General features: G+C 41.4%; 1 protein-coding gene across 1 annotated transcript in view; it reads left to right on the plus strand.

The window, feature by feature from the left end:
* The window catches only part of PTPN14 (protein tyrosine phosphatase, non-receptor type 14), a 72,151-nt gene that overhangs the window by 37,722 nt on the left and 17,331 nt on the right, over positions 1-17,098 (plus strand). The window contains 8 exon segments of the mRNA XM_010010665.1: positions 1,274-1,344; positions 3,042-3,129; positions 5,855-5,943; positions 7,541-7,628; positions 8,316-8,398; positions 10,628-10,685; positions 14,393-14,471; positions 16,089-17,098. Of these exon segments, the coding sequence (XP_010008967.1) occupies positions 1,274-1,344; positions 3,042-3,129; positions 5,855-5,943; positions 7,541-7,628; positions 8,316-8,398; positions 10,628-10,685; positions 14,393-14,471; positions 16,089-17,098 (1,566 nt within the window).

Raw genomic sequence — 17,098 nt, forward strand, 5'->3', positions numbered from 1 at the left:
CATCTCCTAGAACCTCCATTTCTGAGTCAGCTGCCTACATAGTGTTGCTCTCTTCTGTTTTGCTTGTGTTCACTTTGTGATGTCTTGCATTTCATCCATGCTGCTGCTGCTAAATTGAACGAGATCATCAAAGATCTACAGTCTTCAGAAGCCTGCTCTTAAAGCAACTGTTTCTCTAGACGTTTCTCTAAGTTGTCTTTGCTCTTCTGGGGAGGAGTGGATAACGTAATAGTAAATATTTCACTGCAAGTTCAGTGACAGTTGCTAAGTGCTGCAGATATAAACTAGTCCTGAAGCAAGTGGGAGGATTTGAGTGAATCTTGGGCACAGAAAGAGCCTCCAACGAGAGCGCTGCTATAAATTCGTTAGTGAATTGAGCTGGTAGATGAGGGAGGGGCAGTTACATTTGTACTGTTTGATCTTGTGAGGCTCCGATGTGTGTCAAATGGCATTTCTTGAGCAGGGAAAAGAACAAAGTTATGTACACAGTACACCCCACAGGTGTGTAGCTGTGCATAGGCATGTACCATGCCATTTTTCATTAGCACGCTACCACTCTCACATTTTTGTGTGGCAGAAGCAAATAGCAGAGGGGAGGGCCCCATTGAGCAAGAAACAGGCAGTGGCTTTAAGTACCTTACATGCAGCCTTAAGGCTTTTAAATATAAAAATAAGAACTTTGAGGTTTTGCAAAAAAGCTTCTCGGCTTCCTTTGGGGTTTTTTTTTGGCCTTGAATTTATGAGCAGACTTCCTTTCTTAACCTCCTCCCAGTTACTTCTGAATTGTTTCTACTACATATTATTAAATTTGCAGGAGATAAAAAAAATCTGCTCAGAAATGCGTTGCAAACATAAAGTACATTTTATTACAGATTTAAGAGGTAGCAAAACTTTCAGTGGCCTGGTTTAAAAGGTAGATATTAATTTCTAGACTTCCAACTGGTTTTAAAGACTTGTTTGGTCCTTATCCAGGAAAAGATTCCTTATCTGGGCTATTTTGGAATAATAAATATCTTAACCTTATTTTTAAGAGTATCTTTTTATCCTCCTCTAAAAGGTATAAAAGAAATCAGACTCTTGTGTTCTCCTTCCATGTTTTCAGCATCCCTGCTTGAATTTTCAATATAGTTGGTGATAGGATCTCTGTCTCTCAATGACCTGGAAGAGCATGAACAGGAGACAATCCTGAAACATCTGTCATAATTTCCATCTTGCATTTTGTCATCCCTCTCTTTGGATAGCAGGTTTTTGATGCTACTTCGTATTCTTACAGGATTGGACCCAGGATGAAGCTGTCTTGGAGGAGCTGACTCAAAAGGTTGCTCAGGAGCACCGAACTCACAGGTAAATTTAACATGTTAAGGTTTGGATTATTTATTGTCATCATTCTCCTAGTACTTCCCTTCCTCCCCATGCTTTTCTGTCAGGGGTAAACTAGCCTGTCTTTGTGTTACAATTATGCTGTGTCTCATTGGGTTTTTTAATTAGTCTATTACAAAAGATTATCAGCCTCTTGTGAACACAAAATGGCCAAGGAACTTAATCCCAAATAAACAAGCACCTGTAACATAATGTTTAATGAGCCTGTGCAACACTGCTTGCAGTATGGAGTAGGCTGCTTTCTCTTCTTGGTTTTGTGCAAATCCTGATAGTGAAAGACCCCGTGACTTAATCAGGGGGAATCTGAGGGTCTGGCAGAGGGTTTTCTGTCATTCCAGAGAGAAGGGGATGCACATGCTCTCAGTGGAGTGGAAAAGAAAATAACAGGAGTTGAGTTTTAAGTCTCATTGTGGAAAAGATACAACATGGTGTTAATAATTAGGGTAGGAGGGAACGTATTAGTGCTGCAGCGCAAACGCCTTTGTAAGCAGGCTTCTTTTTTGTCATCTAGGTGTTTTGGTGGTGGAAGAATTTGAGCCTCTAGAGTGCAGTTCTTAATAAAATGCAGTGCCTGTACGTCACTGGAAATAATCTTTTGTGTTAGATTATGAATTTACATGTCAAGCTTTATTACGTGAAATGCAATGGGAATATTATATGGAGGGTGCAGCACTCCCTATTGTATGACAGAGAATGGTTGTAATGAGGAAAATACCAGTCTCTGAGTATAAGGCCATTTTCAGTCTTAGTTTCAATGTAATCTTGGACCTTTGATGAAACCAAAGAGTTAGCTTCCAAGCTGGCCATGAACAGGCCTGGTTCTGCGCTGCTCTTTCTGACATGGGCTGCGTGTGTGGTCTTGGTTAACTCCCAGACTTGAAAGGAAAGGTTTCTCTCCCCTGCTGTGCTCTTTAGTGCACATACTTATCCTCACTTCAGCAGGTAGATCGCATTCTACCTCCTTTCTCTCCCTCTTTCTCCCCAGTATTTCTCTGGTTCCTGTATTTCTGTTCCTAAGGTATGGTAAGGAGGAGCAAAGATGAGGAACAGTAATAGTGGCTTTCTTTTGGAGCAACCTGCAATCTATTCTGACCTGCTTTTGAGAACCAAAATCTGTCTGAATTCCTGAGCTGTGACAAGAGCATGTGTAGACACGTGTGCAGAAGCTTGCACTGAGTTTGTTCTCCTATTGTGAAAGAGATTCTACTCAATGTTTGGATTTAGTGCCTGTGGTTTTGACTTGAAAATGTAGGTCTTCCCTTTCAAGTCATTTTAAGAAACTTCAATGGATATGTATACTCTTTATGCAAATTAGGACCCATATGGCTCAAACTGGCCGTCCAAAACTAGACATAACCTGATGCAGTGGCCTGATGTTTTAATAAAGCACGGAAAATATTTGATGTGTGCTGAAGAAACTGAGTAATATGATCAGTTCAGTGTGTTTCTCCTGTAATTTGAACTGTGCTTTGTACCTTACCTTAGCAACATTAAGTACAATTCCTCCTCTTTCTGATCCTAATGTAAAAAGCTGGTTTTGTGTGATGCATTTCTAGGCAGCATCTCCAAAGTGGGCTTGTGAACCTCCCATTCTTTCACTGGTGTGTTTTGTGTGCATGTATCATTGAACCAATAGCTGCCTTTTGTTACTCTAATTGCAGTGGCATTACAGCAGCAGAGGCTGAGCTGATGTACATCAATGAAGTGGAACGCCTTGATGGGTTTGGGCAGGAAATTTTCCCTGTGAAGGTATGTTAGTGGATATTATAAAGGAACCTCGTAATCAAACGATGCAGAAGTCTGCACTGACCTTTGGAATACATGCTTTGTCACACAAAAGTGACAAATGCAAAGCACAACTTTGCTTATCTAAAAGAGACAGGACTTACTTGACTGTTCTGGAAGGTGAAATGACTGCTGGTGGTTCGAATGGACATTGCAGCATGAGGGTACCTTAGGCCTGTAGTGTTACTTCTGTTCACAAAAATCCTTTTAACAGAAGAGGTTGCTGTGTGCTGGGGCTGCTCACTTGCAAAGCAGAGATGCTCCTTGCTTTTGTCTGAGTGCTGTCTGAGGAGATGAACCTCAGCTCTGGTTGTCTTTAACAGGATGGGAAGATGAGAACTTCTCATGTCTTTCTAAGTTGCTGTTTACCAAGCAATAACTTCACCTTTTCTTAGTTTCTTACATGTGCACACAGGTCCTCCACGCATGTAAAATTGGGGAAGGGGGGATTGTTTTGCATTTGTCACTTTTGCTTCACTGGAAGCCCCTGTCTCCCATGGATTGGCTGCCTGGCCTTATGGAGCACATGCCACCAAGTTGTGCTGAGAAACTGAAAGCTGTCAGTACACACGTAACCCATTTCTCTGCACACCAACCCAGCCACCAGAAGTGGTGGACTGCAAGCAGTTCTCCTGCTAGTTAAAGATGCCTTGGAATTTAAAACCAAGCCAAACAACATGCCACACCAAACCATAATCCCTTTCTGCTGAAGTCAAAATTGATCCTTTGTCTATCTCAAAATTGGCCTGAAGGGGAGGAGCTCAGTGGCAAAAAAGCCTTTTACCCAACAAAGAGAATTATGGAGTGTTTATTGCTAATGAATGAAATAAATGTTTTCCTCAAATTAATTCAGACTAATGCTATATGATGCAAAAGTTTCTGTGTGGAATCGTCATTAGATATTACCACGTGTCAGTAAGATAGTAAGAGACTGAGTGCTCTGATACAAGGGTAGCACCTTGCAATTTTGCAAAGAGCAGCATGCTGGCCTTGTAAGCAAAGACAGTTGTGTATAAAGGGAAAAATGAACGATTCCTCTTTTGTTCCTGTTAGAAAATGCTATTAGAAACATGTTTTTTGTTCTGTGTAAATACTTGTATACACATAGAATCATAGAAACAACCAGGTTGGAAAAGACTTTTAAGATCATCAAGTCCAACCATTCGCCAGCACTGCCAAGGCCACAGCTAGTCATGTAAGGCCCTCATCTACATCGTTTGTGAACGCTTGCAGGGACGGTGGCTCCAGCCCTGCCCTGGGCAGCCTGTTCCAATGCCTGAGCACCCTCTGGGCAAGGAATTGTTCCTAATCTCCATCTAAACCTCCCCTGGTGCAGCTTGAGGCCGTTTCCTCTTGTTCTATCACTTGTTATTTGGGAGGAGGGACGTGCATGGATGTATATTTATATGTGTACAAATGCATACATTTTCCCAGTCTCTTTGCTTTCTAAAACTGCCTCTGGGACAAGGGAATGTGCAGTCCTTTTCTTAAAGTCCTCTTCCTAAAATGAAGACTGTCAGCCATAGGACCTCTAGGACTTGTAGTGTATGTGGAAGAATGCTGGTGTATGCAGCACTGGGAATCAGTGCATAGGCAGGGGCTAGAAAATTGGCATCCATCATTACTTTGCAAAGGCCTAACACTTAGATACAGGTGCAAATACTCCACTGTTGTCTTCTGGGGATCAAGTAGAGCAAGGCTAGGAGAACAGATCTAATCTATCAGTTAAAATGCAGGAGCATCCAATGGTTTCTAGAATTTGCTCATGCATAGTGCATTAACTTCTCTCATAACTTTTCTTCTACCAATTCTTTTTAACCACACTGTGTTAGCATCATTTTTATTTACCACTTTAAAGTGTGAATCAATTACTATATATGCTGCTGAGGGGGAGTTGTTTTTGTTGATAAATGTAAAAAAATCTCTTTGTCAGCAGCATTAAGCTTTTGTTGATAAAAAGAGAAAGCATGTTTTTAAGAAAACAACTGATTGCAAAATGGAAGAGGAGCACATGGATTTCAAACAGGCGCTCACAAGGAGACATGGGTGGGCACAAAGCCAATAGAACCTCTCAAAAGCAATGTAAGAACAGTTGACATTGTGGTACATGCAGGTGAATATTTAACCCAATAATTGAGGGGGGAAAAGGAGGAGGTATCTGTATAGAGATACAAGTACTTTTAGGGTGACATGCTGTGAACTTCTACGAGAGTGCTTAAAGGAGGAAGCATGAAGGGTATGACTTTTGAGAGAGATTCCATCTCCAGGTGTGGTTTTCTGAAATCTCTGCATGTTTTAACAGATGACTGGAGAAACACTGTGAATGTGGAAGAGGACTATTGCTTTTCATGATCATACAGCCTGTAGACAGCTGTAATCACAATGCTAGGGAATGTGGGGTATTATACAATCAATGCCAGTTTGTAGTGTGTTGGTTGATAGAGGAGAACCTTGGGCTTGTTTAGCCTTTGTCTGTCCTCACTAATCAACAGAGTGAACCCAGTGAAGTGCCAATTGCTTTGAAATAACAAAAATCACAGCCCAATCAGGCAGCAATATGCAGGTTAGTGAAGGGTTAGTCCTGCAGCCATCCTGAAGAAGGGTTTCTGTGCGGTAGTTCCGAACGCATTCATATGCATGCATTTGCCAATTTCTTTATGAAACTAAATAGATTATCCTTTCTCTGCAGGATAATCATGGAAATGACATACACCTGGGTATTTTCTTCATGGGAATCTTCATAAAAAACAGAATTGGAAGGACAACTGTGATCTATAGGTAAAAACTAGGGTCTTCTATAAGTAAAGTGACTTCCTTTTCAGAGCTCCAAGTGTGGTTTTTTCCCCTTACTTACATATGTGACTTCAATAGTGCCAATCCTCTAACTGAGGAGTAGTTACCTCACTGTTTTCAGGATTGGCCTCTTGGCTGTAAGAGATGTGATAAAAAATAATTGCTGATGTCTGTGAATGGGTTTGATGGCAAGAAAGACATAGTTGTCTGTCATGTACCTTGTTCTACTTACGACGCTTTCATCCCTTTTATTTTCTTGCCTTTATGTCTGCTTCTGAATGCAAATCTGTTAAACCTCACAGCAGCCTGGGCACCCAACCTGTCTGCAGATCTGGCTGTCACGTGTAGGTGCCCCACTACAAACCCCTGGATTTTCTGCACTTCTCAAAATCCTGGTTTTGTCACTTGTTTATTTGTTCTGCTGTTTTGGTTATTAAGAATCACTTCAGTCTTTCCATTAACTTTCTTTTGTGGTTTTTTTTGCTTCTTATAAATGTTTGTTGTGTATAAAAGTGTTGCTAGAAATGTCTGTGGTTCCAGGGAGGCTGGGGTTTCACTCATTCTTCTTTGCTACTGTTCTGGTGGGTATTTCCATTACTGGTGGTGTTAACTTGAAGTGGATTTCTACTGCTGCCTGTTATTAGAATACAAACATTGTGCAGACAAAAGTATGTGGTTTATGAGGTGTGTTAATTTTTAGTCAGTAGCAAGGCTTATATCAGACTTCAGCTGGAGTCTTTGCCTTCAAAGGGCTTTCATCAGAAATGTTAGAGCTCCCTTTTCCACAGGCTTTTCTTCTTTTTAAGAAGAAAACAGATAATCCTTGAACTGTGCCAGGTGACAAAACCAAGAAGTTTCTTTACATGTAGAAGTGATAGTTGGTGCAGGGAGCCTTACTCTTTGGAAATATGCGCTTCAAGCATCCTGCTATGACATGAAGAGGAATGCATGCTGCAAACAGAACAAACAAGTCCTTTCCATCCCCATGGATTGCATGCAATGTATGTGAATGTCTGACAGCTATTTGTAAGAAGATTATAACTCTGATCTTGGGTAACCTGACAATTACTTTGAAAAAAAAGAAACCCAACAAAGATTGCACACATAAAAACCAGAGTATTAACATGGTATGCATAGCCTACATAACTGTGTTGTCAGCTAAACCTTCTTCAGGAAGAATTGGCACTGGGGGAAAGCTGGAAACAGCATTTGGAGAGGAATGGTACTATTAAATGGCAATTTCTATTACACATGGTTACAATCAATCAGCTCAAAAATGCCTCCGTTCAGTAAAATGCTTAGCATTAATGTATTTTCAATGTATCTGTTACTGTGAGTTTTCAAATTGGTGTTTTTAAAGAGAGTTTTGGACTCTCCTGCTTTGGGTTAAGAGGTGAATATCTATTTCTCCTTTTATCAGAGCATGGCTTCCTTATTTTCCTGACCGTGTTTCTTCACCAAACAGCTGCTGAAAAGCTTTCACATCAAATGAGGCTGATATTGACTAAGGGATTCTTAATGTGTTTGTGAAACATTTGAATGTATGTGTTGGTAAACTCTACCACGTTTTTTTACTTTACAGGTGGAATGACATTGGGAATATAGCACATAACAAATCTTCAATTGTTCTAGAGTTGATCAACAAAGAAGAGAATGTGCTCTTTCACACAGTAAGGAAAAGATCTAATCGGTGTAATCAGAAAGCTACTTAAATAAAAAAGAAACCTTTAAAATTCCACGTTGCCAAAGGGGCTCACTCACCTTAACTCCTCTCCCTCAAGTTCACAGTTTATGCAAAGAGTGAAATTAACTTCATTGAGCTACTGATATTTATATTCTCTTCCAAGAATCCTGAAGTATACTGTGCTGGGAAGTCTGCAAGAAACTGAAATGCTTGTTGGATGAAACATCCACAGTGCCACACTTCCATGCTGGCATAAATATAGCAGCACGAGCAGTGGTTGAGGCTGGGCATAAGGTGCCGTGCATGCACGTACTGGAACTCGGAGGGCAGTGCTGTTCAGTGCTATTTAAAATCACATCTCCCTGAACCAAGGCCAGGATAGAAACTGGACCAGCAGGCTTGAGCCATTTCTTGTTGTCCCTCCTCCCCTCCCACTGTGACTTAGCAGTGAAGTGGCAGCATGTAAAGGCATGCCACTGTATTTCAGTAATTCAATGCCTTGAATGCTCTTGAGGGCACTAGACATGTTCTTGGCAGCCAGATTCTGTACATGATGGACCTTACCAAGCCTTACTGCAATTGGATTTGTAAAACTCTTTGTTACTTCTTGGTAAGAATAGCAGAATGAATGATTACATTTTTTTTCCTCCTATTTTTTTTCTTGTGTTTAAAGGATGATCTTGAAAATGCCAAATATATTTCACGGCTGTTTGCAGCAAGACACAAGTTTTATAAACAGAACAAAATCTGCACAGAGTGAGTACTCTTTTCTTCAGAGCTGTTTGCTGATATCCTGCTGTGAAATTGAGCTGAGTTTTGGCATATCTGGTTTTGTTTGTTTTCTTTCTAGTTACTTGTGTCAGTTATTTCTTTCCCCTTTCCCTTTTTTTCTTGTTTTGTTTTAACCACCAGCAAGAACAGACAATTGAGAATGAAATTTCATTCTGAGCCTTGCAGGGCGTGATGCTCCCCAAGCAGCCAGATCTGACAGGGGGTCTTGAATTAAAGGCCTTGGTCTCTGCCATTAGTAACCCAGAGTATTAGGATAAACTGGAGTGAAAGGTGACATATGTTAGAATGTGAATTGCAGTAGCAGATGGACTACCCATCTAGCAGCTAAGGGTGGTGGAAAACACAGGTTGTCATCTTCTAATTTGGGCAGTATAATTTATCTGTTGCTTGTATGTGCCAAGCAGACACGTGGGAACATTAATCTATGTAGCCATACTAGCACAAAGACGCAGAGACTGTAAATCTGAGCCTGAAGCCTCCTTTAGGCTCTACTTTGAGCACTTACTGAGGAACTGGCCTTGAGCTAGTCCTCTCACACAGGTGGATTTACCCTAACTGAAGGAGGAACTCATGAGGCTTTAGTTACAAGTTAGTGGTCTAAGCTGAGGATGCTTCCTTTATACTAGCATGCAGCAATTTTAATTTGAGACAAATTTAGCTTTTAGAGGTTCAGAGTTTTGAGGAGTTTTTATGATGTACTGGGTTTGTATAGCGATGACAATGTGAATTCCTTGCAGAACCTTCCCAGTTTAGTTAGCTGTTAAGATATGAAGAAGCCTCATCTCTACCAAAAGCTCTAGTTAGAGCTGGACATCCCATCTGTTCAACTGGGTAATGCCATCTGTTGGAAAATAAAGCCAAAATGATGAAGGGAAGATCTGAAAGTCTGACTTTCTAACGTTACATATGCACGCATTATATTAACGTACAGTGAGTCAGAGTATTGGAAAGACCAATGAGCTGATCTTCGCACTTACAGAATAAAGATGTTGATTTGATTTCAGGTGGTGCTTACGGTTCTTGGGAGGTGAGTGGAAGACCAGAAAAGACATTTCTTAGCAACATATCATGTATTTCAGGTTTTAGAGCTCCTGATTGTCTCCCCTGTGACAATCAAGAAAGAAAACAAAATCCCATAGTCTGTCATCTTGGAATATTTCCCCTTTGAAGCTGTATATTGGGGTCAGCAGGAGAGGACTGTTCTGTTACTGTTCATAATCTAGACTGAAGAAGCAATAGCTTTTGGTAGTGTTTATTTCTAAACGCTGAGCCATAAGTATGTGGGTGCCATGAGAGGGTTGTATGTAGGTATGTAGCAGCTTCATATCCAACTTAGAAACAGTTGGACAAATAAAGATAGGGAACCTTATGAGGTTACTGAGTGAAATAACTGGAGTTTAAATGTATTTTTGCCATTAGAATTGCTCTCCTTACCACTGTCTCATATGGTATCAGCTTCTGTGTTAGAGCCACAGACACTGATGGCAGCATATGCCAATGTGTGTTTTCTAGCCAAGTAATTTTCCTGCTCTCTGTGTTTAAATGATAGTTGTTTGTTTTCCTGTGTGCATTTCCTCTAATAGCACATAACATCATTCACTAGATCAGAAACTGTAAGAGGACAAATCCCACCTTTCCTCTTTTCACGTAAGCACTATATTTCTGCCTCCTTCAACTTGTTTCTTTCCCTTCCTCATTTTGTATTTCCTCCTATACAACTTGTTCCTTCCACTGCACCTGGCTACTGTTAACACTGTATGTGCTTCTGCTTGTATTACCTAACCAATTGCTTTTTTCCCCTCCTGATCTGTGGGCATTGCTTTGAAGTGATTGCTATGAATTTCATCAAATTGTTGCTGCTTTAATGTTCACCTTAAGTCACCTGAGACTGTGCCTGTGTGCCATGTTCAGTTTTTTTGTTGTTTAAGAGACTCGTTTGATTAATTTTTAAGCCAGTTTTTCTTATGTTTCCAAGTAAGCCAAATAGGATAATGAACAGAAGGCATGTATGTTTTGGAACTGGAATACTTCCTGTATTTAGAGAAGAACTGGAATTATTTTCATTTCTTCATATTTTAAATCTCATTAATGAGCAATACTTAAGAATTCTTCATCTCGTTTCTCCCATTCATTCTTGAATCACAATTGAAATGTTGTAGTTTCTAGTATTTTCCTTTCCTTTTTCTTCCACAGACAATCAAGTTCTCCTCCCCCTATCCGACGACGGCCCACTTGGAGTAGGTCATCCTTGGTACGTGCCACGGTGGGGTCTTTAAGAATATCTGTACCATTTCTAAAGGGATGGGTCACTGTGTAAGATGGAATACCTTCTCAATTGCAAATAAGCACGTTATATCGTTTCTTGTAGGCAATGTGATTGGAATGAGTTGCAAGGGTTGATTAATTTAACTGGATAATATCACCACTGAGTATTAAAAATTACAGTCTTCAAGGCATTGTATTTTTATTTGCCCTGCAGAAACCGAACATCTTTTGTACTGGATGGAGGTTACTTCAATATGTAGAGAAAATAATCATCTAGAAAGAATTTGAAGTGTCTTGTGCTGTATACATCAAACCCAGTCATTAGATAATTTTACAGCTCCTTATTTCATGTTTCTTCCATTCCTCCTGTTTTTGTGTGAAGTCTGCTTACAATTTACAGCTTTTTGGGTTAAAAACCTATTTTCTGTGTGAAGCTACTGTGTTTTAAAGTACAACTATAATAATCAGTACAGGACTGTGATTTAGAGTTTTTCTTAAGCTACATTTGTTTCTATTTAACTGGTTGCCATAAATATAATCACAAAATGGTTTGGGTTGGAAAGGACCTTAAGATCATCCAGTTCCAATCCCGTGCCATGGGCAGGGATGCCTCACGCTAGACCATCTCATCCAAGGCTCTGTCCAACCTGGCCTTGATGAACACTGTGGGGAATGGAACATTCACCACTTCTTTGGGCTCCCTGTTCCAGTGCCTCACCACTCTCACAGAGAAGAACTTCTTCCTTAGATCTAACCTGAACTTCCCCTGGTTCAGTTTGAACCCATCACCCCTTGTCCTGTCGCTCCAGTCCCTGATGCAGAGTCCCTCTGCAGCATCCTTGTAGCCCCCTTCAGACACTGGAAGCTGCTCTGAGGTCTCCACGCAGCTTCTCTTCTCCAGGCCGAACAGCCCCAACTTTCTCAGCCTGTCTTCGTATGGGAGAAACTATAAATCTGACAAAACTGGGTAACTCTTTCCTGAAGTTTTCATCAAAAAGTCTGTGGGAGTGGGTTTTTTCCCCCTGATCAGTTCTAAGGACACTGTTTTGGATCCAGTCTGAACATCCAGTATGTCAGTAATTCAGAGTCCATTAAATAAGATTTTAATGAAATAGACTTTAATAAAAAAGATTTTAATGAACAGCACTGCTGATTCCTTAGAGGGCAATATTATCTATATGCAGGTGGCAAGTTTTTGTGTGTGATAGAGATTATACCTGCTTTGTAGGCCTTCCCAGTGGTAATTCCATTAGCCTGTTGCTGTATGGTAGAAAGCTAATGTGGGCAGGAGTGTTTTCTTGATGTGTCCCCACAGTGTGGCTACAGCTGGTTGAAAATGTTCCCAAATTAAGCTTAAGCAAGTACTGACACTAAGATAGCTTTATCTCTGCAGATTGCAGCACAGGCTGTTTTCCTGTGTGCTTTTATATGGTCCATTATATCTAAAAGCGGCATTCTGTGTTTCCCAGCCATTGGGCAGGCAAGCTGTTGTAGCTGGCTCTAGATTTCTTTGTCCTTTCATTCTTAGCGTGTGTCTAAGGCGTCACAATGCAGTACGCACCCTGCATATCATGTTCTCTGAGGCATATTTGCAGTGGTTTTGTATCTGCTAGTTTGGTCCCTGGAAATGCCTATGAAGGACTGAAGATGAAGGAACTAAATGTTCTTTGCATGCTCATGCTATGGCCTCAGAGATATCACACGGGGAAAGAGAGAGCTGACCTCTATATTAGATATGGAAAGTAGAAATCTTCTTTTTCAAAGAAAAAGCAAATCCTGCAGCCTCTTTATGTTTTGAACATAAGCATGCAACAAATTTCGGTTTTAAACCCCAGCCTCAGGAAGATCAAGAGGAGGAATGCTCATCAATGAAAAACGAACTGTGCTGCTAACCCTTCACATTGAACTTTCAACTGCTTCTTTTCATAGTTGTTTTGTTAACTTGTTGGAACAGTTCTCTTGGGGGAGAAGGAAAGGGGGGGAAAAAAAAGGCGTCCTGCCTGTTGTCTGCACTGTACGTACCTTTATACACCTACCTGTTCATTTGTCTTGTATGGTAATAAATCAGTAGGCATAAATGGAAAGTGAAGTGGAATCTTCAGGGTGAGGCTCTGCCACTTCACTGAGGATCACGTTCATTACTGTCAGATTAAGACCCTTTATATGGTTTTGGCATCATGGTGAACCTGTATTTTATCTATTACTTTAAAGCCATTTTATGCCGTTTCTTTTGCCTGTCAGACCAAAGATCTCCAGCAAGATCTCCTCAGTGTAGGAGATCTTAATATAACAAAAACCCCAAGTGATCTTTAATTTGGATATTGATGTTCTGCAGACCTCAAGCTTCCCCTGCTCCATCAGAAGAGGCAGATGGGCCTCCAAAAAAAAAAGGGGAGGAGGGAGGAATCACGCTTAATTTCTTGCTGTTATCTTCCATAACATCTATCACAAAGAAAACTGTCTGCTCCAGATCCATACAATCCCAGTAGGAGTCACTTCTCCTTCCTTGCATTTTAACTCTGCTCCCCATTTGTTAGGCTTCCCAGCATCTTGGTTTGTTCCAGACTAAGCTCTGCTACTTGGGTTATCAGCAGCAGGCTCCTTGGCCCAGTTTGTTCAGTGAGAGTAGGGTTTATACCCTTGGAAGTCATTGCTGTAGCAGAAGTAGTTTCTGTCGTCTTCCAGCTCTACCTTAACACAACCATTTTGAACGCAAGAATTCATGTGTGCTCAGATTCTTTGATTCTCATTCCCTCTCCCCATTTACATAGAAAATGTAAATTTAACCCTTCCCCACCCCCTCTTCAGTAGCTAACTTGCGTGGTACTCATTTTGTGCATGTGCGTGCAAGGGTGGTAAATTATTTGGTGTTTCTTTTTTGCCTTGGGCATCCACAATATTCCTTAATAGTTTGAACTACTTGAATCAGCCTTAATGAAGAGCCTTTTTTCTGCTGTTCAGAAATTATTCATATATTCACAAGGCGAGAGTGTCTTCCTTCTCTTTCTGCTTACTTTGTGCATCAAAGTATGCTTTCCCAAACTTTGCTCAGTGACGCCAGGCAGGACATTACAGTGCAGGTGGTAAAATGTGACTGCAAAACACATTGGTTTACCAGTGGGCAAAGCTGGTTGCTGCAAATGATCCTACTGATTTAATGCTGAATTCCCCCCTGTGATACTTACTGTGTTAAAAAGCTTGTTGCAGCACAGATTGTTGGAGGAAGGCTCCAAGTCATTGTCTAGGGAACCCAATATTCGTGTTACTTTAAGTCTGTATGTACTCCTGTTGCTTGTATAACAGTGTTCTAGGTCCTTGAATTTGTTCCATCTCCTGCTTTTGTCCTGATCGGATGTTTGTTTTGGTTTGATTCTTGAAGGGCAAGGGCTTTTTAATAAACTTGTGAAAAGTTGTAAGTGAGCTGGGAGTCTGGATGTTGTTTTCTGAAGTGGTTGAGCTTAAAGGAGTTCTAACTGGTCAGGTTTGGGCTCTGTAACAAAATTTTGCAAACAATTTGCAAAACGCTATTCTCTGTTCTATAAAGAAATGCCAAGCCACGTGTCTTTGGCTGGGTAAGAAAGAGCTGTATTCAGTGGAAAGGGCATAGAACCGTTTCTCTTGTTTCAGCTCCAAAAAACCTGTAGCAAACCAAGTTGCTGATGCTTTTTATTTTTCCTTATGCTTTTATTTCAGCCAAGACAACATCCATTTATACTGCCTCCTATGCATGTCCAGTGTGGAGAACACTACACCGAAACACATAATTCACAAGGTACTTAGAGCATATATTTTTCCTTTAATGGACTTCAATTTTATGTGCATGCAGAGACGCTCCTAAACTTTATGTCTACATTTCTGATGCTGTCACGGTCAAATGGGAGCTGCTGCTGGAGAAGAGAGAGCAGTTTCATGGTTAATGTTGCAGTAAATCTTCTGTTTAAAGTCCAATTTCAGTTTTCAAATTTCTGTAAAATGTCTGTACATGATTATATGGACCTTTAGCTTGGTATTCCAGTTCAGTGAGCTGAAAGAATAATCTCTGAAGGAAGTATGATGGCTGCACTCAAAGGCATTGCCAGCTCGGGCCAGGGAGAGAAACAGAGTGAGGGCAAAGGAGACGACAGATATCTTTAGGAGAAATCGGAGCATCCTGGTCATGAAGCTGTGTATTTCCATAGTCTGTTCTGCTGACTTTTCACCAACATCTGCCTACATTGTTAGTCTGACGGACATAAGGAGGGTTAACTGTCTTTACCCCCACGTTTGACAAATAAATTCTCTAAAAGGTTGTACCAGGTTACTTTGATCAAGGCTGGGAAGGGTGCCCAGCCCCTGAACACCTTGAATCTCACACCCTTAACCACAGCACCTTTTGGAATACACGTAGCCAGGTCTGTTAGGCTGCGTTCTTTGCAGTTCATGAGAGGCACAGTTGAAGTGCTCTCACCAGCAGAGGAGACCTTAGTCATACCTGAGAGTGTTCTAGAGTTGTGATAGTCTGACTGATTTTAAAGTAGAATTTGATACGTTTAATTCCTTGCATACAGTATAAGATTTGCTTTAGTGGGTACTACTTAATTACTGCAAAGCTGAGGGTCTGAAGAGGGACATTCTCAGTTTTAGAAGAACTGTAAAGTTCTCTTAGTTTTACACAGACTTCTCTATACTGATGAATTAGCTGATTTCACAACTTTGGGAGCCGCTACTCTTTTTCTTACAAGACTTTCAACAGGGACAGGCTTGCATAAAGTTGTGATGCAGGACATCATCTTTACCATCTTGATTCCTCCTCAAATATCCTTTGTGAAATGTTTAATATTCTTTAGTGCCTCTGTAGAGTGTTTTGTTTGTTTGTGTTTTTCCTCTGAGTCTTGATCACCCTGCAATATTATGCTTCAGATCCTCAAAACTGTTGACTGGTTTGAAGTAGGAGTTCCAATTTCAGAGTCTTCTACTGCTTCAAATCACAGACAGCAGTGCATCAACAGAAAAGACAAGAGAACTTTTCGGTTTACCACAGGCTAGCAGCACTGGGCTTTTTAAGGTGGCAGCAGCAGTGAATCATTCCAGGATGCTGAGGGAGGAGATGCCCCCTTATTCTTCCTCGCCACTCCAGGCAAAAATGCTTCCTCTCTTTCCCCTTTCATGTCTCCCACAAGGATCTGAACTACCATATTTTGCTAACTGCTAGCAGCGTTTACATGAGTAGCTTTGTTTTAGTTCTATTTCGGTGACTCAAGGATGCTCCCAAGACCAAATGTTCCCAGCAGTTGTTGAACATTAAGCTGTGTCTGTACTCATTGGTGCAGACTCTGTTTGAAGTTTTGTTAACATTGAATGAGTCCTTGTATGTTAAAATCATCAATGTCTTTATCTTTGCTCTACACAGATAGCATTTTCCATGGAAATGAAGAAACTTTCTACTGTAGGTCTCAGACCAGTTTGGACAGGTGTCCAATGGACTTCAGCTACTTGAATGGTAACAGACCCAATGGGAGTGTATGCAGTGCCCACAGCATGAACTCTCTCAATCGCTCGCAGAACTTCATCCAGGCGTCTCCAATGTCCTCCAATCTGAGCATCCCTGGAAGTGACATCATGAGAGCAGACTATATCCCCAGCCACAGACATAGTGCAATCATAGTACCGTCTTACCGGCCAACTCCAGACTATGAAACTGTCATGAGGCAAATGAAGAGAGGGGTGATCCAGATGGATAGCCAAAGTCAGTCTTTGAGGAATCTCAATATTGGAAACACACATGCTTATAACCAGCCGGAAGACCTAGTTTACAGTCAGCCTGAGATTCGAGAGAGACATCCTTACACGATTACCTATGGACCCCGGAGTAGTGGCTATAACAAGCCTGTTGCCCCATCTGACCAAATGAACCCTAATAACGCTGCTCAGAATAAGGCAGCAGCCAGTGCCATATCCCACACTGTCAGCACACCTGAGCTGGCTAACATGCAGCTGCAGAGCAGCCAGAGCTACAACACCACTCACATGTTAAAGAACTATCTCTTCAGACCCCCACCTCCATACCCACGCCCGCGTCCCGCCACGAGCACGCCAGACCTGGCAAGCCACCGGCACAAGTATGTCAGTGGGAGCAGTCCCGACCTGGTCACTCGCAAGGTCCAGCTCTCGGTTAAAACCTTCCAAGAGGACAGCTCGCCAGTCGTCCGTCAGTCACTGCAGGAGGTCAGCGAGCCCCTCATGGCAGTGAAGCACCATGCAGCTGTGAACAAGCGCCACAGCTTGGAGGTCATCAGCAACATGGTACGTGGTATAGAAGCCATGGCACTAAAAACTTTGAATGCTCCTCTGCCGCGCAGGAACACTTTGCGGGAGCAAGTGCAGCCAGAAGAGTCGGTTCAGATGGGGCATGAAGTTCAG

This window comes from Nestor notabilis, unplaced genomic scaffold, assembly GCF_000696875.1.
Source record: "Nestor notabilis isolate BGI_N333 unplaced genomic scaffold, ASM69687v1 scaffold3893, whole genome shotgun sequence".
In the NCBI taxonomy this organism is placed as follows: domain Eukaryota; kingdom Metazoa; phylum Chordata; class Aves; order Psittaciformes; family Psittacidae; genus Nestor; species Nestor notabilis.